Genomic DNA, 27,555 nt, shown 5'->3' with positions numbered 1-27,555 from the left:
TCCAGCCAGCCCTCCCCAAGTAAGCCTCTTGGGACTTTGAACCCATTAGACAGGTGAGGAAAATGAGACCCCGAGTGTCTTGGAAATAAGTCAGGCTAGGATTAGCCTAGGCTCATTTTCCTGGTGTATTTGAATGACTGGGATTAACACAAATGAAAACAAATTGAGGCTCAGAGAGGCTAAGCCGCCTGGCTAAGATCACACAGCAGCAGCTGAGTGTCTCTGACTTTCCCCCCTAGTCTGGCTATCTCCTGCAATTATCAAGTCATAGTCAAATGACAACGGGAAGTCACGCTTCCTAGTTCCTTCTGTTGTTCTACCTTAGCAAACTTTGGACACAGAAGGACAGTACCCCCCTTGCCCCGACACACACACACACAGACACACACAGACACACACACACATACACACACACACCACACCAAGGATTCCAGTTTATTGGGGACATTGTTTACTCTCCTTGTGATGCCTATAGATGTCACTGTGACCCCAAAGTGCACCCCCAGAACATGAGTTGGTAGGAGGATTCACCTGGACTCTTAGAACAGTCTCCTAGCTAGGCTGCCTGATTCCTGTCCCCTCCTCTGTCACATCCTTCACTTTGTCACCAGAAAGTTTTCCTGCCCTCTGCCCTCATCCACCTGCTGTAAATCCCCCATGGCTCCTAGAAACTGTGCCAGAGCATCCAAGCCGGCTCCCCCCCCCCCTCTCTCTCTCTCCTTTTCTTTGTTTCTTTTGGGTTATTTTTGAGACAGGGTTTCTCTGTATAATTTTGGAGTCTGTCCTAGACCTTGCTCTGTAGACCAGGCTGGCCTTGAACTCACAGAGATCTGTGTGTTTTTGCTCCTGAGCGCTGGGATTACAGACATGCACCACCACCGCCTGACATGCTCATTCTCTCTTGTCATAGGCATCACCCTTCATTCAAGACCTTGCCAATGGACCTTATCCTAGTGAAGCCACTAGGAGTGGGAACCCCTCTTATGTACTGTCTTGCCATGGGTCCAAGGGTTCAGGGTCCTTGGTGAGTTAAGTCACTCATCTCCTTGCACCCTGGGCCACCTTGGTTAAAACCAGCATACCTGGCTTTGGGCCTTGTTTCTCTCCATCTCCCCTTTTAAAATAAGAGCTGGGGCTGGAAAGATGGCTCACTGAATAGAATGCTTACTGGGCGAGTGTGAGGACCCAAGTTCGGATCCCCAGAACCTACATAAAAACGGAATGCAATAGCAGGCATCTGTAATTGCAGTGCTCCTACAGCAAGATGCAGCGTGGAGGCAGGTGAACCCTGATAAAAACTGGATGCAATAGTGGACATCGGTCGTCACAGAGCTGCTACAGCAAGATGGGATGTAGGATAGGTGAACCCTCAGAAGCTTGTGAGCCGGGTAACACAAACAAGATCCTGTCTCAAACACGGTAGGAGGTGAGGACTTTTCCTTTAACTAGCACACGTATGTTGCAGCATGCATGCACTGTGTCCACACCCAAAGAAACACACACATTCATACACACAAAAGCAAAACAAACAGAAAAGCAGAGCCTTGAGGTGTGCTTGATAGGGTGCATCCATAATCCTAGGCCTCAGGAATCTGAGTCTGAGGCAGGAGGATCACCTGTTCCAGACTCTAGGCTTGCTTGTTCTAAACAAGCCAGCCAGCAACCAGCAAACAAACAGGCAGCGTTTGCCCTTGTTCACCTCTGGAGCCCAGCTCGGGGTGTTTCCTTCAAATGAGTAATGGGTGCTGGGGTGTCGCGGTGGAGCAGCTTATGGGAAGCAGGGCCTGGAGGGGGGGTCTTAGATCCAAAAAGGATGCCGAGTTGCCTCAAACCCCTCAATTAGGTCACCCCATTTTGTTAGAGCTCTCAGAGAGCCAAAATCTCTGCTGGGCATGGGCTGGGGGTTTACAGTGACTACAGAGCCCCTGGCTCCATCTTCTATATCCACTATGAGGAGGGCCACACCAATGCTTTTTCTATTAGACAATGGTTCTCATTGTTCTGAGGTCCAACCTATCATAAAAATATGTGACTCTACCTTCTCACTACACTAAAAGCCACAGCCTTGCTGTGTAGCCCAGGCTAGCCTTCACCTCATTCCCCAAGGGCTGGGATGTAGGGTGTGGCCTCTATCCAGTCCTCCCCATCCTTTTCTGGCATCCCCTTGGCTCATCCTAGCTCCTCTCTCCTCTCTACCACATCTAGGCCATTTCATCCGTTTCTGCCAGACCCACTGTCACTATAATGACCAGTCATGACCGCTTCCATCGGTGAATTCCCACACAACTGCCAAGATGACTCCATCACCATGTTCCCAGCTTGCAAGCCACACATAGCTCCAGCTACCTAGAGCACAGTCCCAAAAGGACCCCGTGTGTCTTCCTCTGCTCCTCCTCCTTTGACTGAAGACACACGGTTTGCTGGACTGCTGACTCCCACCCCAGGGCCTTTGTGTTTGCCGCTTCCCCTGCCAGGAACATTTTTCCTTCTGTTTGCCTCATGGACCATACATCTCCTCTGAGCCTTTCCTGCCCCTTTCCCTGCGGACATTTTCTTTATGGTATTTCTGGAGCCCTATCCCCACGATATGCCTCAGAGTCTTCTGTCTGCCCGGTGACTGCACAAACACAAGGCTTTCTCCATCACCACTGTGTGTCCTGCTCCCTTGCAGAGCCTGGTATGGAGTGGGCCTTCACTTGCTGTCCAATGAATGAATGTAAGACCCCAGGTCCTTCCCACCTACCTTAAAGGCGCCACACTCCTCAGTGGCTGACCCATCTCCCACCTCGTCACCCCTCTCCCTCTTCCTTCTTGGCACGGGCCTTCTCTTGATTATAAACTTGAATAATGAGGACAATAGTAAACTTTTTGGACCAAGTGCCAGTCACCAGCCTGGGGCATGGCGTTAGTTGGATTGTAAGCCCTGAGAATCCTTGTTACTGATAATCAAGTGTCTCCTTTCCCGGTATTCCTCTTCTCTGAGCTCCCTCCTGACCCACAAACTCTAAAGTAACCTCTCTACACTCAGTGGAGACAGTAACTTCCTGCTAGAAGCTTTCACAGAGTGTCCGTGGAGGGGTGGTGACCCCATTAGTGCAATGGACCAGGAGGGTGTGCTCTCTGTCTGATCTATGACGCAGAGCCCCTGGTAGAGCATCTGAAAGACCCAGCTCCTGCTCTGCACCTGCTCCCACCCTCCTGACAGTGGAGCATCCTTGTTCGCCTTCTGCAGGCTGGGTTCACTGGGGCAGGGATGCTAGGTAGCACAGGGCAGACCCGGATTCAGTCGTAGTGTGAGAGATCTGCCCCAGCCACAGGCTGGATGGTGGCACACAGGCCCCTTTCCACCTCTCCCAGCCTCGGCTGCTTGCTATATGGTCTGTTTAGTGGAATCAGAAGTAACGGGAGATGAACTCCCTAGGACTGAGCAGAAGGGCCCAGCTGGGACTCTGACCCACGAACATGGGACATACATGTTGGCACCTGGAGGAAGCCCTGCTGTGAATGGCTGAAGCTAGGGACCCAAGTGTGGGCCTCGGGAGGGGACTGTTGGGAACTCCTGCCACACACTTAAGTCCACGCACACCTACCCCACCGATGCGTAGAGACTGAGATACACTGAGGAACGCGTATCTACCTGTTCATTATACAGACCCCTAGGTGTACACCCTGGCCACACACACACACACACACACACACACACCCTACACACACACACGCTCCAGCCTGAGTCAAGGGTCCTGTGTGTAGATCACACAGCTCTGGCTCTTCCTTGCTCTCTGGAAAGCCCAGGGTATGAAGCCGTAAGTGGAATGAGAAATAAAGCAACTAGTCCCATAAACTAGGCCTCTCCTGTCTCGGGACACCTGGATCTCAGGCCACCTAGTCCCCGGAAGCCCTCTGGCACCCTACACCTTACACCCAGGTAGGTTCACTCCACCTACAATCCTCCAGTTGCAGCTTGGTGCACCCCGTGGTCTCTGCTCCAGCTCACTGTGACCGATGAGGCCCTGCAAGTCCAGCTCAGAGCAACTCAGGCCCCTCAGAGCTCCAGGAAGCCAGGCCTGACTCTGAGAGGAGATGTTTCACCAGGCTGTTCTTAGATCCAGGTTCCCTGTTCAGAGGCCCCTGCTTACCTTCAAGAGCGGAAGGCAGTTGCAAGGCCTGCAAACAGGCCTGGAAGCCTCTGTTTATCCAGGCCAAGGTCTTTCCACCCCCAACTGACCAGCCTAGGCTGGATCAATGGCCTAGAGCCATGGCTTGGGTGTCTGGCCCTTGTCCCCTGTGGCCTGTGGCCCCAAGCTCCATGGGCCTCCAGTCAGGTCCAGAGCAACAATGTAACTGAACACAGGTAAACAGGCAGAAGGCCTGAGGTAAGCAGTGCCCGCCTACCCAGCCCCGCCCTGCCCCATGGGTACCCAGGGAGCAGGCATGCAGAAGCAGGAGACCTGAGCTCTCCCCCGGGGCCTGTTGCTTGGTGACATTCCTGCCTTGTTACAGCCCCTGGTCCCCCAAGAACATGAGTGGGAACAGATTCTGCTGGAGGATTGCAGAGGCCCAGTCAGGTGAGAACAGGGGCTCACACATCCTACACTGGCCAGAAAGGCCTGGGTTCATACTTTCTGGAGACAGAAGTGGTGTGCTTAGCGGAGGTGGGGAGTGGGGGGTGGGGGAGAGGTTGACACTCTGTTCATTGACCTAGGAATTATCTATTCTACGAAGCCCTGTTGCCGAAGCAGTGCCCACTGTGGTCCTTGGACATGGCTAGAGTCAGTATGAGCTGAGATGGGCTCATGAGTAATCTACACCCCAGATTCCCCAGATCCCAAGTGGGAAAAAAATGTCAGTTATCTCATTGATCATTTGGATAATGGTTGTAGATTGAATGTTAGCTTGGCTGCTCTCTTGGGTTAAATGACATGCGCGACAATGAATCCTGCTGCTTCTTTGCATTTTGATGCACATCTAGGAAACGGAAGCTGCATGTGAGACTCATGGAAGAATTCTGCAGAACAGTGCTGCCGCAGAGCGGGCGGGTCTCACCCAAACATTTCCTCAGATCACATGATACAAGCCAGGGTTTCCTGCAGAGAGTTCTATGTGCATCTGAGGTCCAGTGTGCTGTGGACAAGTGGTTCCCAGGGTGTGTGCATGTGCATAGGTGCACACCATATAGAAAATATATGTGCAGTGTGGAATGGATGTGTGGGTAGATGATGTATGTCTGGGGGCATGGAAAAATATCTGCATGAAGGACGTGTCTGTAGTGTGGAGTGGGTCTTTGTAAAGCACGGGGGATCTGTATATGTGAGGCATAAGATGTGTGTGAGGCACATGTGGCGTGAGAGATGCACATATATGTGAAGTGTATGGTGTGCAAGGCTGTGGCGTGGGAGGGTGTGGCATGGGAAGCTATGGGGTGCAAAAACGAGTGTGGAGAGTGTGAACACACACTCTGTGAGGTCAGCTGCATGCTCAGTAGACATGGTCCCTTTTGTGATAGAGGAACCATGGCAGGTCCCTGGGTCTGAGTTATGAACCATGTGTGATTAATTTCAGCCACTAGCCCTTCCTGGGCCAACAGGAAAATGGCTGGCATCTGAAAGTCAAGCCTTGTGGGGGTGAAGAGGCATGACTGGTTATTGTTCAAAAGGACGGTAGCTCTCCTGACTGTCCCCTGATCCTCGGCTCTATCTGGGTCCTTGCCCCCACTTATGGGTCTGACCCTTGACCCTATCTATAAGCCACTCATTCCCAATCCAGTTCATTCTCCCTCCTCTCACCCCAGTCTCCAGAATCCACCTTGCAAACCTTCCAAGGGGCAAGAACTTAGGATGGGAACAGGATCCACATACCAATAGGGCACAGTCACCCTGAGCCCCTCTTCTATGCCATATCCTGTTCTCTCGAATGCCAAGTGGCCTGGGCCCTGGCCCAGGCAGGATGGCAGGTGGGAGATCTAAGAAAGTCTTACACAATTGGTGGCCTCTGCACCTGGTGACCACAGCTATTGATCCACTCAGTGAAGGGGAGGGGCTGGCTCCAGGAGAGCAAGGGCCTCGGATCCCCAAGATCTCAGAACCTGGATCTATGACTGAGGTGTCTGGCCCTTGTCCTGTGCTCTCTCTGCTCGTGCCCACAGCAGAGAAAACAGGTACATACTTTTATATAATTCTACATAAATAGGGACATACTTTTATATAATTCTACATACATAGGAACATACTTCCATATACTTCTACATACATGCCATGAAGGCTTACTGCTCATGGAAATCTGCATGCCACAGCACTTCTGGCCCTCAGACTCCTGGGTCCTAGAGTCAGAGAGGCCGGGCGGCTATGGCTTGAAAGCTAGGGGTCCACCTGAGGGCAGATGTAGGCACTGAAATGCCCAGCTTATTCGGGTGACAAATGTCAATCCAGAGGTTGGGAAGTCAGGCTGGTTAAAATCCAAGTCTCCCCCGCTGCTGTTGTCAAGGTGTGTCACCTCTCCAGGTGGCCATCTCAGGCTTGACAAAGCTGAGTTGTTGAGGTTGTTGAGGGTAGAAAGATGTGAGGTGGACCCTAGTGCAATATGACTGATGTCCATATAAAAAGGGGGCTTGGAGACAGATATGCATGTGGTGTGTGTGTGTGTGTGCGCGCGCACTGCAAGTAAAGGCAGAGACAAGGTCAGGTGTTGCCTCTACATCAAGGACACCACAGGTCGACAACTATTGGATTTGGGGGAAAGGCCTAAAGTATATTCTCCTCCAGCTCTAGGAGGCAACAGCCCACTGGCTTGCAGCCTGAATCAATTGCAAGGCATGCTTTCCCAATGTCAAGAGCCTGTGCTGTCTCAACACCTCAGCAGACTCACCCTGACTTGACAAACCAGGATTGGGCATATGCTGTGCAATTGGCTAAATGGGTATCCAGCCCCTTTCAAGTGCATACATGCAGCAGGGTGCCACTCCCCAGTACATACATACAGCAGGGTGCCCCTCCCCAGCACACACATGCAGCAGGGTGCCCCTCCCCAGCGCATGCATGCAGCAAGGTGCCCCTCCCCAACGCATGCAGCAGGGTGCCCCTCCCCAGGACACACATGCAGCAGGGTGCCCCTCCCCAGCACACACATGCAGCAGGGTGCCCCTCCCCAGCGCATGCATGCAGCAAGGTGCCCCTCCCCAACGCATGCAGCAGGGTGCCCCTCCCCAGGACACACATGCAGCAGGGTGCCCCTCCCCAGCACACACATGCAGCAGGGTGCCTCATCCTATGGCCAATGTGAAGTAGGATGTCCCCTCCAAGGGCCCATATGCAGTTGGGTTCCCCCTCCACATACAATAGGGGCTCCCCTCCCAGGTCTGAATGAGTGAGGATGCACCCCTCCCAGGGGCCACACATGGCAGAACACATATGTAGCAGGTTGTAATTACTGTCCATAAAAGGGATGATGAGCCTGGCGGTAGTGGCACATGCCTTTAATCCCAGCAATCTGGAGGCAGAGGCAGGTGGATCTCTGTGAGTTCGAGGCCAGCCTGGTCTACAAGAGCTAGTTTCTGGACAGGCTCCAAAGCCACAAAGAAACCCCCCGTCTCAAAAAAAAGGGATGACGATCTGAGATAACCTTTATTTTTTTTTTCAATCAGGAGCCTTCCTGCAATGGGATGATGTAACTGGGACAGTCCCTCAAGGACATTGCAGGAAGTGGGAGAGTTGGTCTTGTTGGCTTGTTGGGGCCCCCATTTCCCTAGGGTTCTGCGGAGGAGGGAGAACACTGAATTACTGTTAAGACGCTGTTGATAAGATTCCATGGTAAGCATCCTTTGTAAGGCTTTGTTTCCCGTAAGCTAAGATTGGGGTACAAGGTCATTTAATTCCAAGACTGACAGATGTTGGCTGCTTCTCTGAGGCCCTGGCCATCTTGAGCAAAGGACTACCAGGTAAGCAGCCAGCTGGACTGGCCCCATGCCAGCAAGGTAAACACTCCCAGACACCTTGAGGAAGCTACCTGGCAGTCACAGCTGCTTGCTAACGGAGAGTAATGCCAGCCCCAGAAGGCACTGTTTCGGCTATGGCTGGGCCGAACAGTTTGTACAGGACTTGGTGAACTCCAGATGACCCTGCAGCCATTTCACCCAGGCCAGAGGGCTAACATTTTGGTGCAGCAGAAAGCCTGTGATCAGTACCAAGAAAGTCCTTTGTTCTTTCTGTTTGGCCCTTGGTTTTGTAACAGTCAGTCCAATAAGAAACTTCTTTGGAAGTCTATTTTTGAGCCTTATCAGTTAATAGAATCAGCTGGGAACATGAAGAGGACACTGGGACAGCAGCCACAAAGGCAGTAGCTGAGGGGCAGCCGAGCAAGCACCAGCCATGGCAAGAACAGCCAGAGGAGATCTGAAGCGTTCTAAAAAAGGGTGGGGGCAGAAATGACAGGGAACAAGGGCGGTAGAGTCCATGAGGAATGTCAAGAGCTGAAGATGGGAAACTGCAAGTCCTGATCGTTAGGCAAGGTCAAGGGAGCTGCCCAGGATATGGACCAAACATCTTACTGCAGGCCAGTTGTCATGGCTGAGAAGCCTCGCACTCTGGGCTATAACGTTATTACGACAGGGTGGAGGGTCCCGGCGCCCAAGGCCTGTAAAAGACCAGTAACAGAAAGTGGTACCACCTGCTGCTTTCTGTTGCCATTCAGTGTTGCTGAAGGCGAAGGGTTACAATAGCTTCCAAGTGCCAGGGCAGTTAAAGCCCAGAGTAATAAGCCTCAAACCTGGGTGTCGAGTTCCCAAAGCCTAGAGCCATAGGTCCCTCGCACTCAGGGCCCGCAACTGTAAGTCTTTAGGTTCATCAGTCTAGTCTGTAAGTCTTGAGCACTCCAGGGCCCCAAACAGCCAGTACCATGAACGTCTTACCTACCCATGATTCCTATCTGTGTAGAGCAAAGGGAGCACACCCAGATGACAGGTGACATCTTCACTTACATGGACCTACATTTCCTAATAGGATCTCATTCATAGTTTCTGCATAGGTACACTCTGTTGGCAGACATATCCATACTTTGGGTTGTTAGACACCCCATACTCTGAAGTGAGCAGGGAGAAGACTCCTTAATGAGCTGAGCCTTTCTAGAACCCTCTGTGGTGAAGGTAGGAGAGGGATCCAGGGACCTGCCCAGACACTATCTGGGAAGATGGAGCTGAGACATAGGGCTATGAAGAACGGCTTAGAATAACAGTAACAAGTTCTGTCTCCGTTCTAAAAGCTTGAAGTCTCCCCTAGGGCCACTGCAGACCCAGGGTGGGGGCGTATCCTTCCTGTCTCTTCCTGGTTCTGGCGGCTGCAGAACTTGGTACACAGACCTCAGGCAGGGAGTTCAGAATGTCCAAGGGATCAGGGTTCAAAAGTCAACATTTCTTTTTGTTGATCTTTAAAAGCTGCAGCCAAGGCCCGGGCGGTGGTGGCACATGCCCCTTTAATCTCAACACTCAGGAGGCACAGGCAGGCGGATCTCTGAGTTTGAGACCAGCCTGGTCTACACAGTGAGTTTTCGGATGGTCAGGGCTACACAGAGAAACCGTGTCAATAAATGAATAAATAAAATCTGCAGCCAGAGCCATGCTAAAAGTCCATGCAGCCCCAGGCTTAGATCCTTCCTCTAGGTGGTCTGGTCAAGGTCACCAACACTCACAATCTCCAAGGAGGCCCCACCTTCTATTAGCCACGTGTCCTCTTCTGTTCCCGCAATTGTTTTTCTCCATAGAAGCGGCACAATAAGCCGGTTGGTGATGGGGAGACCTCGGAACAGTGCCAGCACGTTCTAAGTGGCTGTTGCACCACACTGTCATCATGCTGAGCCCTAGTGGTGTTGTCTCGGCTGCGCGAGCATCACTGTCACGGTGAGGGAATTTTCTTTCCCGTCAGCTGACTCTGCTCCTGGAGACTCGCTCTGTCCCAGGCCGGAGCAGATGTCAGGAGCCGTCAGGCAGGGACGCTCACCCAATCACTAGAGTCCACCACCATCAAGATTGTCTCCTGGCAGCCCAGCTCCTTTGAATCTCACCACTTAAAGGTCAAACTCTCACGGCAGGAGCTGATAACCCCGCTGATAAATAACTGCCTGACAAGTTGGCCTCACGTGGGCCCCCCCCCCCAACACAGCCATTGTCTCTAATTCCCCTGGACACGGAATGTTGAGCAGGGAGCAATGTGGGAGGACTGTTTTAGAAAATAGGGGTGGTGCTGATGAAGGCGATGCCTCCATCTCCTTCTCGGGCTGTAGACCAGTCTTCCGGGCCACCAGAAATATAGAAGATAAATAGAATCTCCTTTCCGCCTCCCTCACTCCACATCATAGACAAGAAAACTGAGACTCTAAGAGGCCTGGTGGGACAGACCTGACAGGGACACAATGACCCTGAGTAAGGCTGGTGGCAGCTAAGATGACAGACCTGGGAGGAGGAGGTGATAGCCTCTGCTTCAGTGTTTGTCATACCTCCTAGGAAGAACCCCATGGTCAGGATACTTGGGGCAAACATACAAAGGAGTAAGAGCCTAGGAAGGGCCACCAGAGCCTCTGTGGGCTGCAAGGCAGACAAAAGCACCAGCAGCAAACAGCGAGTTGGGGGACTTCCACACTCACCATCCCCAGAACACCTTGTCACAGTTCTGTTCCCACCCATGACCCATCCCTAGCAATCTTCTAATTATATCACATGCATTTAATTAGTTTATACTCCTGACAGCCCTGGGGTTGCCAGGATAAGGAAACAGAAGCACAGAGAGGCTTTGGTACCCATATAAGGTCACAGCCGGCAGGTGGAAGAGCCAGAACATGGCACAGGCTACCCAGCTCCAGAAGGCTGGGACCATTCTTTCTCCCTGCCCCAGACATCGAGGGCTGCCGCGGTAGGTGGCAAAGGTCTTCCTTTCCTTTGTCATCCTGCATCCACCTTGCACATCACCAGCCTTCAAAAAGGAGCGTTGAATGCTCAGATGGACAGTTTTGTTATTTCTGTCCATCAAGTGCTTCCAAGTCTCACTGAGCTTGAGTTGAACGCCCTCGAAGGCCCCTCCAACATCTTCCCTCCTGCTTGAGCAGTCGGCTTCCTTGATGAGGTCTTGAGCCAGGTGTGGAGACAGTCTCATGAGTGTTGACAACTTGACTGCACCCTCCATGGTCACTCCTTCCCCCACGAGGCTGAGGCCTCTGCAGACACTCCAGCCCCGGGTACAGCACCTACAACTGCATGCCTATGTGCATGCCCACATGAGGCCAGCACCTATTGCATACATATTGCATGAGGCCAGGTACGACAGAGGGGTAGAGAAGCTGGCCTCTCCACCAGCTGCTCTCTCTCTCCTCAGCACCCTGGTTTCCTAGAATCAAGGGTACCTCCTGGCACCCTGCGCCCCAGGTCTCAAGCCGGCCCGCTTCCTGCTTTGCTTTCTCAAGGCCCCCAGTGGGTGTGTCACGTCCTGGGGTTGGAAAATGTCAGCAGAGGGGCTGTCCCAGGGCTGACGTGGGGTCAGGCTCAGAGCCTCTAGTGAACTTAAGTTTCATCCACACCCTCCCCTCTCACTAAACTCGCTGTGGCAGGGCGTGTGTCAGCATCCCGTTGGGTCGCAGAAGCCATCACTCTTGCCTCAGATTCTTGCCAGATGTCCTGAGATACTCGTGGGTACCTGCTTTAAAGAGCGCTGACAATCTGGGCCGGTAACAGTGTCACAGATCACCCCGGTTCATACCCTTTCTCTGCAATATTCTAGCTGTGTGACCTGGAGGGAGCCATCAGATCACTCTGAGTTCAGACCTCATCTGTAAAATGGGATGAAAACAACATCAGCACCACAGGGCACAGAAGTGAGGCTGGAGCACATCAACAACACAAGGCTTAGGGCAGAGTCTCCAGACGAACTGAATTGCCTCAACTCAAGAGGAGCTCAGAGGGCCTCCCAGAAACGGGAATTCTGAATGGGGTTCTGAGGGATCCGTAGGAGTCTGTGAGTGGATTGCTTGAGTATAGTGCTGTTTCAGCCTCAGAGATCAGCACGTGACAATGGAAATCAGTTATGTTCCTGTTTGTCTCGATTTCCTCATCTGCAAAATAGGAAACAAGGCCCACCTCTCAAAGCCATGAGAGGCAAAATGTTTCTTTGGTGGGAGCAGAAAGAATAGACTGGTTTGCATTTATTTATGTATTTATTCAATCAAATTTATTCATTCAAATTTATTTGTTTATTCAAGTTTATTTGTTTATTTTGGAACAGGGTCTTGTCCTGTAGTTCAGACTGACCTGGAACTCACTATATGAACCAGGCTACCTTCAAACCTGAGAGCCCCCTGCCTCAGGACCCCTGTGCTGGGGTTCAGGATTGAGCCACAGTACCTGCCTCTAACACGCTTTGGTGTTTTGGTTTTGCTTTCGCTTTCCTGGGGTTTCCTCTGCTGAGCATCACAATGAGGAAGGCAGGGCTGGATTTTTGTCTTCGACTTGAACAAACTATTCCTACCATAATTCACCTGAAAACTTGGGCTCTGGAAGTTGCTTAGAACAGAGGTGCGACCTGGGGAATGAAGGTACAGGCCAGGCTAACGAGAACACAGGAGAGGCCTGGAGCTCCTCCCCTCCTCCCCTTCCCTGAGCCCCTAGGTGCTCCCAGCTGCTTCCTGCTCCCCACTCTGCACCCGAAGCTCTCCAGAGCCTGGGTGGGGGTACCTGCTCTCCAGCTGGTGCCTTTCCCCTGAAATCTGACCCTGGGAATCCTGGCACCCCCTTCCCTGCACTACCCTGCCAGCTGCTCCCTGCTGGCCCCTCTCCCAAGATCTCCCTAGGATGAGCAGTGGCGCTGGCTCATGGTTCCATCTCCACCTGGCATATGGTGGCTCCTTTCTCCACCCAGTGCCAGCATGGGTCTCTCACCAGACACGGGAACAGCTGGGCTTCTGGGCCCCTTGCACCTTCATCACCCTCTCAGCTTTCAGGGCTGCATCACCTCAGTATCTGCTCTTCCTGCCCGGGAGTTAGCCAGGGAAAGCAAAGAGCTCACTTCGTAAAAGGAAACAGGCAGTGTAACCCAGACATGTCACTAGGTGCCAACTCTCATCAGTTGGGCCTGCCCAGAAACAGACCTGCCGAATCTAAAAGCTGCATGCAGCCTCTGGTGGAAGGAAGGCTGTGATTAAGTATTAATGTCTGCCATGAACAGGTGTAATTGGTTAGCAGTGTCTGCCCTATATAGATGCTATTGATTAGAAATATCTGCCATGTATAGGTGCAGTTGACTGGCAGTGTCTGCCATGCATAAGTATAATCAATATAGGTGCAATTGATTAGCAATGTCTGCCATGCATAAGTATAATCAATTAGCAATGTCTGCCACGTGTGCAGCTTCATGAATGCTAAAGATTACCGACTATTGTTTGTCAAGACAGTGCAAAAGTCCTGATAGTTGAGAAGTGATTATTAAGATAGCCAGACACACACACACACACACACACACACACACACACACACACACACAGAGAGAGAGAGAGAGAGAGAGAGAGAGAGAGAGAGAGAGCGACAGAGAGAGGCAGATAGATAAATGGATGATAGATCTATCCATGATCTGTTGGAACACTTGCCCAAGGCTGAATGTGAGAAGCTGGTGCATATTTGTGCACAGAGACCTGATTCCTATCAATGACAAAGATGTTCTCAACAGCCATACTTTGTTCTCGGAGGTTTCTCTACGTCTCCAGCAGCATCACCCTTCTAGGTTGAGATGACAGACTTCCAACAGCAATGAAATAAATACCATCCCTTTCCTCTTTCTCTTGCAGCGCCAGGGATGGAACCAGCAAGGCGGTTCTCTGCCACTAGGCTCCACACTCAGATCAGATCCACACATTACGCAGTTTTATTGTACCTGCTTTTTACAATCGCCTTTTATTTATAAGATTTTTCCAGCCATAGAAGTGATATGATAAAAAAATCTTTAAATAAATGTGGTTAAGCAAACAAACAAAATGAATGTGTTTTAAAACGTCTCAGGAATGCATTGCAAAGATGCCACGCACAGATCATTAAAAGAGAAAGAACCAAATCCTCCCCAGACCTTTTCAGACAGTGGAAATAAGTTCTATTTCTGTGTGGGAGCTAAAGCAAGAGAATTCCAAAGGTTTACATTTGCTCGGGATGCGCAGTCAATGGTGTGGGCGCAAGCACAGGTCTGATTCATCGCTGAGACAGGAGGATGGCCACACACAGCATCCTGTGGCAGGAGGGGATGTGTGGAGTCTCACACAGAAGAAGCAGGACGTCTGACCCCTGGCAGGCAGGAAAACTCTTGCATGGGAACTGAACACCTGCATTGGCTCATCTCTTCTTGCTAAGCTTAGGGACCTTGTATTAGGGGCCAGGACATCATCTGATTGGTTAGATCAGGCCCAGCCTCTGTGACAGACCTTCTGTGCCCACGCTGCCCATCAACCTGTGGTCTGGCCAGCCAGCCAATGCATAGTGAGCAGGAACCATGAGGCAGGCACTGTGGGTAGGGCATCCACTAGCTAGGTCTGAGTTTCCGCTTCCCTCAGCAGGTGGGATCTGATCACCGTGGTGCCATCAACCCTACAACAGTGACAGACACTGAGGCTCTGTGCTGGAGGAGCTGCCTGCAGAGAACAATGCCCTCCTCTGAGGGTGAGATGGTACATTCGGGCATGCCATCCTTGCCTGGACCGCTGGGACCTGGGGCTCACAGTTCAGTAGACTCCCTTGCAAATTGGTGAGGTGGGCATGGAAAGATCCAAAAGCCACTGCTGTGTTGGTAATTGTGTCCATGCCGAGCCTATGATTGGGAAGTCAGGCAATAGCTCCAAAGAAGGAAGATGGGTCAGGAGCTGTCCGCATCATCTCCTTCTAGTACGAACTGGGGAAATTTGAACGCGTTAAGGAAGCAGCACCGCCCTTAGAAGCACGGACTTACAGGTGAAGATGAGGGATGTTTGTCACATAAATGAGGCACAACAAATAATGCCTGAATAGGTGTGAGTCAAAGGGGGGCTCCAGGAGACCCCATGGGGTTCTCGTGAGGTTTCCACAAAGGACTGGGCAGACACAATGCATGTTGTGTAAGCTTTTTGCAGGGAGGGAGATACGTGAACAATATGGACTTCTCCCATAGATGGTGTCAAAGGCACAAATCCACTCAAGGCCAGCTTGGTGAACCACTGAGTCTTCTAGGCTTCCTTCCAGGAGGATAGGTGATTCCAAAACAGCTGTATCACAGAAAATCCAGACCCAGAATAGGTGATGATGATCAAACCTTCCGCCTTGCAAATGCCAGCATCTTCCAAAAAACACAGGCACCAGGGACAGAATTACCCATAGCTGGGGATGGGGTGCAGGAGAGTGGCTGTGATCTCCTTCTGATCCACAGTCTGATGGCCCTTCCCACCCCCTCCTTCTATGAGGGAATGTCAACAGTCAACAGGCTGTGTCCGGTCTTATCAGGAGCTCTTAGCTTGGGTGGACACAGCTGCTCTGACTAAGACAGTGACAACCACATCACACCCTGAGGACAGCTGTCCCACAGCCGCGTTGAAAGGGCCAGAGCTGGGACGGGAAATGGTGGAAAGGGCAGTAGGGAGCTACAGCAAACTCAAGGATAGGAGAAGAACATGGGCACATTTGTTTTGGGGAAAGCAGGTCCTGGCTGCCCTGTAAGCAGGAAGGAGTAAGGCAGGTTCAGGAAGCTAGTGATCTCATGACTACACAGGGAGGCGGAGCTGACCAGCCCTCCCTACCTCAGATCCTGGATGGACCATAGAGCAGCAAGTGGAGCTCAGGTGTGGATGATTAAGTGTTGGGATGTGGATGACCAGGGACAGTTCTCAACTGGTCCCCCCCAAGCCTGACATAACCTAGGCACTGGATCCCAAATCCTGGTCAGCTGGCTATACCAGGTAAGCTGGATCTTGGGCCTGTAGTTCTTGAAGAGACAGGTAGGCATCAGTGTTCAGAGGCAAGACAGAGGCCAGGGCCCTGTCCTGATCTTGCCCACAAGGGCTACCTTCGGGGACACTGGCTTGCTCCCCTGAGCTATGAGCAGGCAGCCCCTCCCCTTCACCTCCCTGCGCCACCAGCTCCAGAGAGCACTGCAAACCCATCAGGTCAGGGGATGGTAGCAGGGTACATCCCTCCTGCACAGAGAAGGGAGGCTTTTCTTCAAGAGCTGCTGCTCCCCCAAAGGCAGTGTTGGGGGAGCTCCGGCTGGGGGAGAAGAGCAACAGGTCATCCCTGGGTGGGAAGTCACAGTAGTCGTCCTCGTCCCCAGCCAGGGGAAGCGGAGATGGGAGGGGAGATCCCTGGGGCAGCCCTGGCCCATCGTCCTCCATGTCCTCTTCCACGCAGGGGTCATAGGTGAAGTACACCTGGCAGGATTCAATCTCTAAGGCATTGGGCAGATGGAAGAAAAAGTAGCCTTGGTTGGTGAAGCAGCTGGCCTGCGAGTGGCCGCTGGGCGAGGGTGAGGAGGCTGTGTCCTGCTGTAGCAGGAACAGCTGCATGGCTTTGCTGTCTCTGTCCAGCACCTCCAGTGGAGAGATCTCAGGTGCAGGGCCACTGGGGCTGAAGGAGGATGAGGGGAAGGGCGAGGAGAGCCATTTCTGCCAGAGAAAGGGAGGAGAGTGAGTGGGTTGCTCTACCTCCTACCTCACCACTAAACTCAACTCTTCCTTCCCCTTCCCTTCCTCCTGTTTTCCCTCTTCCAGCAGCATCCAGCCTCCATCCCACCCCTGACCTAGAAGCATCCCAGAGCCTTGCTATCTTGATGAACTTTCTGGACTTATCAGCCTAGGCCACATGCTAGATGAACACAACCATAGTACTAGGTATGCACGTGTGCGCACGTACTCACGCATGCACACACACACACACCTGTACTCAGCATGTGTGTGCACACACACCAAGAGTACTGTAATAAGACATCCTCAGTTCTGGGAGTCTCTCAGAGATTCTAGAAGGACCCTGCTCAGCCCTGATGAGGCATACAAGCCCACGCCAGCAGGAATAAAGCCCAGCCTAGACCTCCCTCCCATTCTCCCCAGGCCCCTTAGCCCGCCACCCCACAAGCTTCCCAATCATGGGAACACCAGTCAAGCTGGAGGGGGTAACAGTAGATTCCCCTCACCCTGTATCCACCCCTTGCTCCTCAAAGCTTCTAGTCTGAAGTAGATAGACTGGGAGTGAGGTTGCACTGTATGGGCCACACTTTGAAAACAAACCTAGGTTTTGTGATTCCAGGTGACCCGAGGACTGTGTCACCGTGACGTCACTGGACCTGCCAGGGATCACTTTGCCCACAGGGACAGAAGCCAAGGGGAGCCCCTGCAGCTCTCCAGCACCCACACTGTGCCTGTCAACATCCACCGGGCTGTACACTCATTAAGCTTAATTTTTTCCCCAATTGTACAAGTGAGGAAACCGAGACACTGGAAGGATCTATAACTTGCCCAACCGTACACAGCCAGGCATGGCAGAGCCAGAGTTCACATCAAGGCTGCGTGGCTTAGAAGGCACCCATGCCAGAGCAGGGACAGAGCTGTGCCCATGAAAGAGGCTGCTCACTTCAGCACCCTGTGAGGGCAAAGCTATTGTCACCTGGCGGTTGTCACCTGATCACATCTCTGCCCTGCAGCCTATCCTTAGACTGCCTATCAACAACCCCCACTCCCCACCCTTCCACCCTCCACCCACCCCCAGGCTCCTACCTGAAGGTCTCCTCCGTGCTGGGAGCTCAGCTGGGAGAAGAACTCAGAGGGGTCTGGGACGTGGCACTTGAGAACAGTCTTCAGCCTGGCCAGGAAAGAGAGGGAGGGGTGAAGGGCAAGGCCAGGGAAGAGGGGGGAAGGGGGAAGGGTGAGGACAAGGAGGGGGTGGCATGATGTCCTACCACCAGCTCCCCAGCCCTGAGAGTAGGGGACGCCCCCACACACACACACATCCAGTCATTTATTCAACAGTGTTGACGGGAGAGCACCGCACAGGGTACTGGGGACACAAGAGTGGGCAGCAGAGAAGGCCCTACTCCCTAGGAGCTGGCACTCTGGCAAGACAGACCTGAACCAAATGTGTAACAGGGTGGCTCATTCTATGGACCCGGAACTGAGTACTAGCCAAAAGATGGCCCTTGAGTGGGAGAGATCACACAGGCTGGAGGCGGAGGCAGGAGTGAGGCCTCCTAGTGAGCACTGCCTCGGATGGTGGTGCCCACCACACGTTGTATAACAGCAGCTGGCCTTAGGGAGACAGTGAGCGGAAGCTGAGCTCTCCCTCATGTTCTGCTCGCTAAGATGCCCAGAACACGAGCGTATCTAACTGGAGCAAGGGGAGCCACTTTGTGATTGGCACAGTTTCTAGTGGAGGCCCTCAGCGACCTGGATATATTATTGGTTAGGCGGGGGAATCTCTAAGGACAGTTAGACAAGAGTGTGGCACGGCTGGAACGCATAGCAGGGGACCAAGAGCAATGGGAAAGATGCTCAGAGGCCCCTGTGACTTTAGGGAGGGCCAAGGGGTCCTCCCTGCTGTTCTACCTCCCCTTCCCCTACCAGCTTCCACCTTTGGGGATGGGGCGCAGGGACAAGTTAGCTATTAGGGGAGCAGACAGAGAGGCCAGGTGTAAGGAAGCAGGATTCAGCCCAGCCCAGCCTGGAAAGATGTGCGGCACAGAGACACAGAGATGAGCTGGGAAGGGAATACTGGCCAGGAACTTCCTTACCATGGGCCCAAGTACTGGCACTTGAACAAAACGTAGACACAGACCATGAAGCCAAAAAGACAACCAAGGCCCAGGAGAACTTGTCTGGGCCACATTAGGGGTGGAATCCAGGGATCTGTCCAGGGTGTAAGAAGTGGGAGGTGAGAGGTGGCCCCTCAGGAGGTTACCTGAATCCCAGATCCACACCTCCCCCCATGTTGCACCCTGACAGTATCTAGCCAGGTTTGCTTTTACTGGGGACTTGGTCCTCAGTCCTGCTTAAGTTCACCTGTCCAGAAAGGCAGACTGTACTTAAAAGCCATGGCCTGGTGACATTCCCAGCAGAGCCCATGGCTGTACTGCCTGACTCCTACCTCAGCCACTGAGCCTACCGCTGGGAACCACACCTAGAGCTTCTGTATCTCTTGAATGCAGCAAATGACATGTTGAAGGATGGGTTCCCCACTAGTGTGGCAGCCCCACAGTACCCAGGCTAAGAGGCTAATAGTGCCTACCTTGTTTCTGGCAGAGCTACCTCACCCCACATCACTTGTTCCATACGTAAAGCTGGGGAAAAGTAGCCCCTGGCTCTGAGAATGGATGCCAGACTTCCTAACACACATGAGTCACGACTGATCTCCTCAGGAACCCTGTCTCTGGTGAGTCTATAGAAGGTGAAGACCCCACCTCTGCAGCTCCCAGGGCACCCTGGCCCCTACCCAGTTCCCTCCACGCTCCCCACTGTACCTGCTGGCCTTGTCCGGAAAGCCAGGGGCTGGCTCCAGGGGCTCCAGGACCCCTGGGCACCTCGATTGGCCCTGACCCGCACCTGGAGCTCATACGAGGTGCCAGGGGTAAGTGTCTCCAAGCAGATCCACTGTTGTCGCTGCTTGAGGCTTAACAAGGGTGCATCCTAAGCAGAGATGGGTACCCACTCAGCAAGGTCTCCACTGGTCTCATCTCCCACAACCCGGTCAAGAGGGTAAGCAAGCAACCTCTCCCTGGCCCTCCCAAAAGCTCCCTGTTCCCCCAGCTTCTTTGACCCTGAATCCCGGGGTCCTCAGGTAAGTATGGGAATGAGTGTGTGGATAATGAGTCTAAGCCCACTGTCCTTTGGCCTCCTGAAGCCAGCGAATGTGCTGGATTTGGGATGTGGAAAACAGCTGCGGAGCCTCACAGGTTGCCTTGCCCTGGGGTCTACATAGATGTGGACCCAGATGCATCCTCAGACTCTAAGAGTATGGGAGGAGCAGGCAGTGCCAAGCAATATAGGAAGACCAGGGTGAAAGAGCCACACTCCAGCATGTAGAAATGGACAAGGGCATGCACCAGAACAGGAAGGTGCAGCAGAGGCAGGGGATTGGCTATGTCCTCACCTTCCAGCTTTGGTCCAGGGAACGTTTGCGGGCCTCAAATTCCAAATAGTTATAAACATAGTGAGAAACCTGGGAGACCTCCCAGCTTATGTTGCATCTCTGGGTTTCAATGTGCAGGACTTGGAGTGAATGAGGGGCCTGCAGGCAAACTGCAGACAGAGAGGGAGGGAACAGATATCATGGACCAATCAGTAAAATGCCAAGAACATTAGCCCAGTTTGCACTACACAACATCCTTAGCACCAACTTTTCCTCAGCAACTTCCCTGACTCTTCCTCTGCACCTGCTCCTTCTCTGCACCTGCTTTTCCTCTTCTGCACCTACTTCTCATCCACCTCTGCACCTGCTCTTCCCTGCACCTGCTCTTCCTCTGCACCTGCTCTTCCTCTACACCTGCTTCTCATCCACCTCTACACCTGCTCTTCCTCTGCACCTGCTCTTCCTCTGCACTTGCTCTTCCTCTACACCTGCTTCTCATCCACTTCAGCACCTGCTCTTCCTCTGCACCTGCTCTTCCCTGCACCTGCTCTTCCTCTGCACCTGCTCTTCCCTGCACCTGTTCTTCCTCTACACCTGCTTCTCCTCCTCCTCTGCACCTGCTTCTCTTCCTCCTTTGCACCTGTTTCTCCTCAGTTTTGCAACCCTCCTCTTGTTAGTATGAAGAATCTATTTGGGATCTTCCTCCTTTTGTGCCCACCCCCTCCTGGGTTGCCTGAGTCAGGGTCTGGGATGTCTGATGAGCCTTTGGTTCCTGAGGCACTTTCCAGGATGACTGTTGAGTGATTGGCGAGCAACCCTGCCCTGCTTGAATACTGATCTGAGATCTGTACAGGAATCAGATCATGTACTTTATTTTATCCAAGTATCTATGTTATTGATGTGCTTGTGTTCATATGAATACATTTATATAGTATAAAACATAAATGTAAGTAATTATAAATATACAACTTAATTGCATGGCATTTAATATAAATTTATATCTGTGTATTCCACAGGTATACTTATTAAATGCAAATATAAATCATAAACATGCCTGATTCATTTCTCAATTACACTATATGTACACATTTATTTATTTATTTATTCAATATCTTTGTCTATTAATATTAGTGAGAGTATGTTGGCACAAGCTTGGCAAGTGTTCTAGCCACACACCCAGCCTGTGTGGATTTTAAGTGTGATATTTACTTCATTTTCCCTGAACCAAACTGCTCGAAGTCTGTAACTCTGAGATTCTGTCTACCCACAAAACACAAGTCTTTTCCCACGCCGAGGTGCTGAGCAGTTTATGCATCCTAGCTCACGTTCCTTCCTGTCATGAGGACCTCAGTTCTCCCACTTTACAGAGAACAAAACTAAGGCCCAACATGTTCAATGACCTCTGCCAGCTGATTTGAGTCAAGGCAAGGCTGCGATATGGATTCTGCGTGGATCTCCCCTCTACCCCTTCTTTTTTGTAGAGGCGGCCTCCAAGGTCACTCAGTCATTCAACAAGCCTTCCCCCAAGAAAGCACTGCCTGCTCAGGCCTGGAGTTGAGTGCTCAGAGAGGAGCTGCAGGGTCAGCAGAGAATCTACCCTCAGGGAGTTCCCGGACCAGCAAGGGAGACAGACTCACTACTAGGTGGGAGCTGAAGGGTGATTGGCGATCTTTCAGGCGGGGGTGGGGTATGGTGAAGAGGAGAGGGTTGGGATGGGGAGCTTTCCAGGTAGGCGTGGGGGCAAGTTTGAGAAGGGCTCGGAGGCTGATGACTACCAGGAGAGATGGGACCCATAAACCCAGACTCTGTACTCACGGTTGTCAAAGGGACTGAAGCTGCAGGTCTTCAGCTTGCGCCAGTAGTCTCTTTCCCAGCACATCACGTTTACGTTGAGGATATCCACAGCGGTCAGACGCTGAGACTACAAGAGAGGACCGGGAGAGGTGTGACTGCCAGAAGCCATTGAGAAGAGGGGCCATGAAAATGTCTAGGCGAGGACATACCTCACCTCTATTAGCCTTCTAAGGCAGGGGACAGCAAATATTGTCTACAGCCAGCCAGGTTGCACAGGCCACATGGCCTCTGTCACAACTCAACTCTGCTATGGTCTCAGAAGAACTACAGAGACAGCAAATGAATTGCTATCGGGACCACATTCCAGTAACGCTTTATTTACAAACACAGGCAGCCGCTGGGTTTGGTACAGCAAGCACGATCATCCACTAATCCCTGATATAAACAAAGTAGGCCACCAGGGTTTGAGAGAAGTTCCCCATCACAAGAGGTATTGCAAAACAGCTATTACTGCCCAAGGTCATCCTCAGAGAAGGCAGGAACTGGACCTACGGAATAGCCTTAACCTCTGATTCTTCCAGAAGGAAACAGTTAGGTACTGAGTGTCCCAGGCAGCTTACTGCTCAGCTCACATCTTGATGATGAGCACAGTGGTCCCTCCACATGCTACTCTAGAAGCCTGAGGTAAGGGATGCTCAGACCACTCAGCTTACCAGCAGGAAGTGGGGTTCGCATGAGGCCATTACCACAGCTTCCCAGAATGACCAGAGCACAGAAAATGAGTGACGTGGACCCCCAAGTATGCTGTGGCACAGACGCCCGCAATAGACAGGAGGGCGCAAGGAGGAGGGCCAGAGGTAGGCTGTGGTATGATCTGTGCTCTGGGACTGGGTCGTGGTTGCAGTCCAAACCTTGAGGCCTAACTCCTCTGACCTACCCCAAACTTTGAACTGGCCATCAGAGTTCCCTACCAACCAAACAGGGAACTGCTTCCAACCCCTTCACGGAGGGCTCTGCCTTCGTCTCCCAGAGTTGCTACCAGTCCAGTTCACCCACTTAATAATAGCATGGCTTGGTTATTTTTTGCTGCGGTTGTCCTGAAGGTATTGCCGGGTTACAGGCTGTTGGGGACTTCGGCCCCCTCTTCTTTGCATAAATTACTCTCACTACCCTCTAAGACAGACTTATACTATCACTATTCCCATCAGTTAGCTCGGCAGTCTGAACACAAGAGGGTTAAGGGACTGCCAAAGGTCACACAGCTAGGAAATAACGGTGGCCAGGCTGGAAGCAGGTCCCTGCAAAGCCCCCATGCTGGCATAGCTGGAGATTCACCAGCTGTGCTGTATGCCATCCTCCCCTCCCCTTCCTTTGAGAATGTGTGAAACCTGCCAAGCCTGGACAACACAGCCGGGCTCCTCAGGGTAGGACCCCTCCCCTACCTTGCCCCTGCCTTGCCCCTTTCTTCAATTGGTCTGAGGCACAAATTTTTAAGTTCCATCCACATGGTCTTAGACCAGGCCCAACAAGAGGGCAGTTTGAGATAGAGATAGTGTAAAAGTTCACCCAGGAACCCACAGACCTGGGGTCAATCTCCAGCCTCAGTTGCTTGTGGCTGGGGTGCCTTCAGCAGACACCGCATCTCTCGGTTATAGATGCTTCCTTGGTTAAGGAAGACCAAAATTGTGGCGGATTTCTTTCTTTTTTTTTTTAATTATTTATTATGTATACAATATTTTGTCTGCATGTATGCCCTGCAGGCAGAAGGAGGGCACCAGACCTCATCACAGATGGTTGTGAGCCACCATGTGGTTTGCTGGGAATTTGAACTCAGAAACCTTGGAAGGGCAGGCAATGCTCTTAACGGCCGAGCCATCTCTCCAGCCCCGGGGATTTATTTCTGACTCTCAGTATCTGTTCTGAACCAGAATGACCCCTCGAGGGAGGCTTCGTTTTTCTTTTCTATTTTATGGGGGGGGAAACTGAGGGCACTGAAGTTGCACGGAGTCAGAGAGCTGTTGTGCGGCAGCGCCATGCCCGGAGATGCCCAACTTTAACATGCCACTTTCACCAAGAGCCGAGACGCTGGGCCTCAGCCAGAGTCTGGTATGATGGTCATCATTAGTGGGGACACAGAAGGGTGGCCGACCCACAGTAGGAAGTGTGGGGACCAAGCATCTGTGTAGGGGCAACAAGGTTGCAGGCCCCAATATATCTTTCCTTCTCAGCGCATGTAACCTGCTCTCCATCACCAGGCTGATGCTTGCAGAAGTCCAGGACTACTCTGAGTCCTCAGCCCACAGCTGAAAGGACTTGACCACACACACACACACACACACACACACACACACACACACAATGCCCATGCTACTTACAGCTGAAAGGACTTAACCACATGCACGCACACACACACACACACACACACACACACACGCCCATGCTACTTATAGCTGAAAGGACTTGACCACACACACACACACACACACACCACTCACAAACACACAATACCCCTGCTACTTACATCTGGGGGTCCAAGGATCAGGGTTGCAGGCCCCAGGATACCTGATTCAAAGGAAATAGATTACAAGTTGTGTTCCAGGACCTTGCAAAAACAAAAAAGACACCTTAGAAAGAAAGGCCAGGACTAAAGAGCTAACCCAGAGACCCTTTTCCCAGGACCACCCTCAGCCCCTGTACTGTAAGCCCCCCCCTAGGACTAGGCGCACAGCCGAACAGTGGGCAAGGAGCCAGCTGCCCCCCCCATGCTCCCAGAGTTCTTCCCCTCCAGAATACCTTCCATGCCTTCGCCATCCCAACACCCATCATGGCCTCCCAGCAGCCAGGGTGACCAAAGAACACAAATCAGCTCAGGCCTGACCCCCACTCCAAGAGTTCCCCAAGTTCTAAGCAGTTAAATTCAGCCTAAAGAAGCCTGTGGCTTGCCAGATACTCCCTGTCCCTACAGGACAACATCACCCCCAGGCAATGGTCCCTGGTCCCACAATTGCCTGAGGACTCTCCCAAAATACCAGATTACTCAAAAAACTTAGGAAGCACCAAGTGCCCACCCTGTTTGCCTCTGACATGGCCTGGCATCAAAGGCTCATACTGATTGTTCCCTAACTACCTGGCCCAGGACCTTCCAGTTTTCAACTAGAGCCTGGATCCCACCCACTTGCCGGAGCCCAGATGACCAAGTGGCTGAGCCTGATGCTAACTACTGTGAATCTCAGGCTCAGGGTTCTACAGTTTAGAGCTCCCACAGCCCTGAGGTTCTGCCCTGTGACAGGCCACACTCACCGTTGGTTCGACTTGGCTTGGATTTGGCACTGTGTGACCTGAAAGGTCTCTTCTGGGCTCCACGTGCAGGAGACATTGGCTCTTGAGTCGTAGAAGCACTTAAGATGGGGACAGTCTGTGTGCAAAGAGGTGTGAGTGGCTGGCTGCACGGCACACATGGCCTCTGGGCATGTCTACTACCTTGCTCCCAGCACCCTGTGCCTGCCCGAGGAGGTAAGTGACTCAGAAAAGCAGAAAAAAAGTGTTCTAGCTCATGTCATGTTGTGTCTGTGTGTGCTTGTATGCGCTGTGCACATGCATGTGGAAACCAGAGAGCCCCAGGCACCATCCTCCTTGGGTCTTTGAGAGGGTCTTTCACTGAAACCCTGGCTTGACAATTCAGCTAGACTGGCTAGTGGGCAAGCCCCAGGAATCCTCCTGTCTCCACCTCATCATTGGGATTGCAAGTGTTTACTGCTATGCCTTGCTTTTTTTCTGTTTATAATGTGTGTGTGCACCTGTGCGTAGGTGCACATGGCATGGATGCCACGGCACGTGTGTAGAGGCCAGAAGACAGCTTTTGGGCATTGGCTGTTTCCTTCCACCCTGGGATCTGGGAGACTGAACTCAGATTGTCAGGTCTATGAGACAAGCACTGCCCACTACCTTGCCAGCCCACTCCTGAATAGTTTTTATGTGAGTGTTGTAAATGTGGACTCAAGTTCTCACGCTTGCAGGACAGGCACCTTACCCACTGAGCCACCTGTCACCCCCTCCTCCCAATTCAGACCCATTTCAAAAAAAAGGAAAGTGAACTCCAGAGATAGAAGGACCAGCGGCCAATCAATGGCTAAACAGGGACAAACGGCAGCCTCTACTTGTGCCTAGGAGAAGCCTATTCAGGCCACCAGACTGTGGACACCTGCCCTCTGGTCCCATCACCTCATCCTTGCTCCCCTGCCTCCTGCTGTCGTTGACTCTCCTCTCTGAAGGAGGAGTCTGGGATGCTGCCTCCCACCTGGGAAAGCAAAGACATCACAATGCTGCAATCCTCACCATTCACTGCTGCAGACACCCAAGGTGCAGGCAAGGGCAAGAGGACGATGTAGAGGGACAGACACCAGGACAGAGCTGTGGCAGCCATCACATCCAAGCTGCAGAGCTGAGGACACAAGCCCTAAGTGGAGGAGACCAGAGATCCAAATGAGAACAAGTCAGGACCCACACCCCACTTGGCTCTCCACCCAGCCAGAGCCAGAGCAATCCAGCCCCAGGCCCTCTGACCCACAGGAGCTCACTCCCTTCCTTCCCATCCTAATCAGGAGTCGCTCCATTTTGCATCAGCATTGTCTGTTTGCTTGTGTACAGTAGTAAGTAAATCTGTCCCCTAGAGGAGACCTCCAAGGATGCCTGAACCAAACTTATCCTTACGCATACTATGTTTGTCCTATAAATTACAGAGCCACCATGAGAAATAGGTGGCAGTGCAAGCAGTACAAGAAGATTCCTAGGGACATCAGCCAGCTCTCCTGAGCGCAATGTGGAAGAGGTCTCTCCCACTCAGTGTCCTCCAGCAGGTGCCCACCCGGTGTAACCAGGTGAGGTGGGGTGACCGGGCACTCACAGCACTGAGAGCTCTACACAGGGGATTGGACAATCAAGCCCCCTAGGGGACAGATGGGTGGAAAGCATCTACATCACAGATATTCTGGGCAAAGGAATAATTGCTTAGGCCCATGCAGGAGAGAGAAGGGGAGCTCAAGGCTTTCGCACATAAGACTTAGAACAGTATTCAATTCAGAATGAATGAATTGCTTCGTTCTGGAATTTTCTGTTTAATATTTTCCAACCACGGTTGATAGAGGTAACTAAAACCGTAGAAACTGCAGCAGAAAACAAGGGGAATGCCATGTTTACCCATCTGTTTTCGTGCCCACACGCGCACACATGCTCACATACATGCACACCCATGCACATGAGTCACAGACAATCTGCGAGGACAAGGCATGTTTGGTTTTTATTCATCCCTGGGCTTCTGGTTACCAACGTAGTACTTCTTACATATCAGACAGCTGCTGGCCAGCCACGGGGCTCCGGGGGTACCCTGTATGCTCTGCCCTCACCTTTCATGGCGTGAACTGATGCAATGGGATGGAAGCTGAAGGGTGGGCTAAGAGGAGGAGACACCACGGGGCCACCAAGAGGAGCCTGCAAAGCAAGGCTGAGCCCTGCCCTAGGTTGTTCTTGCAGTCTACACAAGCTGGGGACTCTCTCTGGCCTGGTCATCTGAGAGCCTTTCTGGAGTTGTCCTTTCTCCAGTGTCCCCAAGGCTCCTGCTACCCTTTAAGATCCCTTTCAAATTCCCCTTCCTCCTAGTTCTGTTGCGCACACCCCATTCT

At 52.2% G+C, this 27,555-nt stretch overlaps 2 protein-coding genes and 1 long non-coding RNA gene across 9 annotated transcripts in view; 1 reads left to right on the top strand and 2 right to left on the bottom strand.

Annotated features, from left to right (window-relative positions):
* Tmprss6 (transmembrane serine protease 6) overlaps positions 1–4,331 on the bottom strand; it is a 30,802-nt gene extending 26,471 nt beyond the window's left edge. For 2 of the 3 annotated variants that reach the window (XM_038344150.1, XM_038344153.1), the window contains exon 1: positions 4,137–4,331. The gene's annotated coding sequence lies outside the window, so the exon portion shown is untranslated. The other variant, XM_038344151.2, reaches the window with a different exon arrangement.
* An 85-nt stretch (positions 4,332–4,416) lies between these two features.
* LOC119823008 lies at positions 4,417–14,000 on the top strand. Of its 5 annotated transcripts, none has more exons than XR_005286886.1 (4): positions 4,417–4,565; positions 7,637–7,802; positions 9,748–9,883; positions 13,810–14,000. It is a non-coding gene; the product is annotated as an uncharacterized LOC119823008 (long non-coding RNA). The 5 variants fall into 5 exon arrangements; XR_005286885.1 differs by lacking the exon at positions 13,810–14,000 and adding an exon at positions 12,255–13,801; XR_006020880.1 differs by lacking the exon at positions 13,810–14,000 and adding an exon at positions 11,754–12,246.
* Positions 14,001–15,292: 1,292 nt separating this feature from the next.
* On the bottom strand, positions 15,293–25,253 carry Il2rb (interleukin 2 receptor subunit beta). The gene is made up of 8 exons (XM_042055729.1): positions 25,178–25,253; positions 24,399–24,439; positions 21,899–22,004; positions 20,105–20,253; positions 19,476–19,641; positions 18,750–18,864; positions 17,740–17,824; positions 15,293–16,635 (listed from the first exon to the last, which is right to left on the bottom strand). The coding sequence occupies exons 1-8, from the start codon at positions 25,251–25,253 to the stop codon at positions 15,925–15,927; spliced, it is 1,449 nt and encodes a 482-aa protein (XP_041911663.1). The 3' UTR covers positions 15,293–15,924.
* Between the last annotated feature and the right edge of the window lie 2,302 nt (positions 25,254–27,555).

Source organism: Arvicola amphibius, chromosome 9 (assembly GCF_903992535.2).
Source record: "Arvicola amphibius chromosome 9, mArvAmp1.2, whole genome shotgun sequence".
NCBI classification, from domain to species: domain Eukaryota; kingdom Metazoa; phylum Chordata; class Mammalia; order Rodentia; family Cricetidae; genus Arvicola; species Arvicola amphibius.
This window is presented reverse-complemented; position numbering and strand designations above follow the sequence as displayed.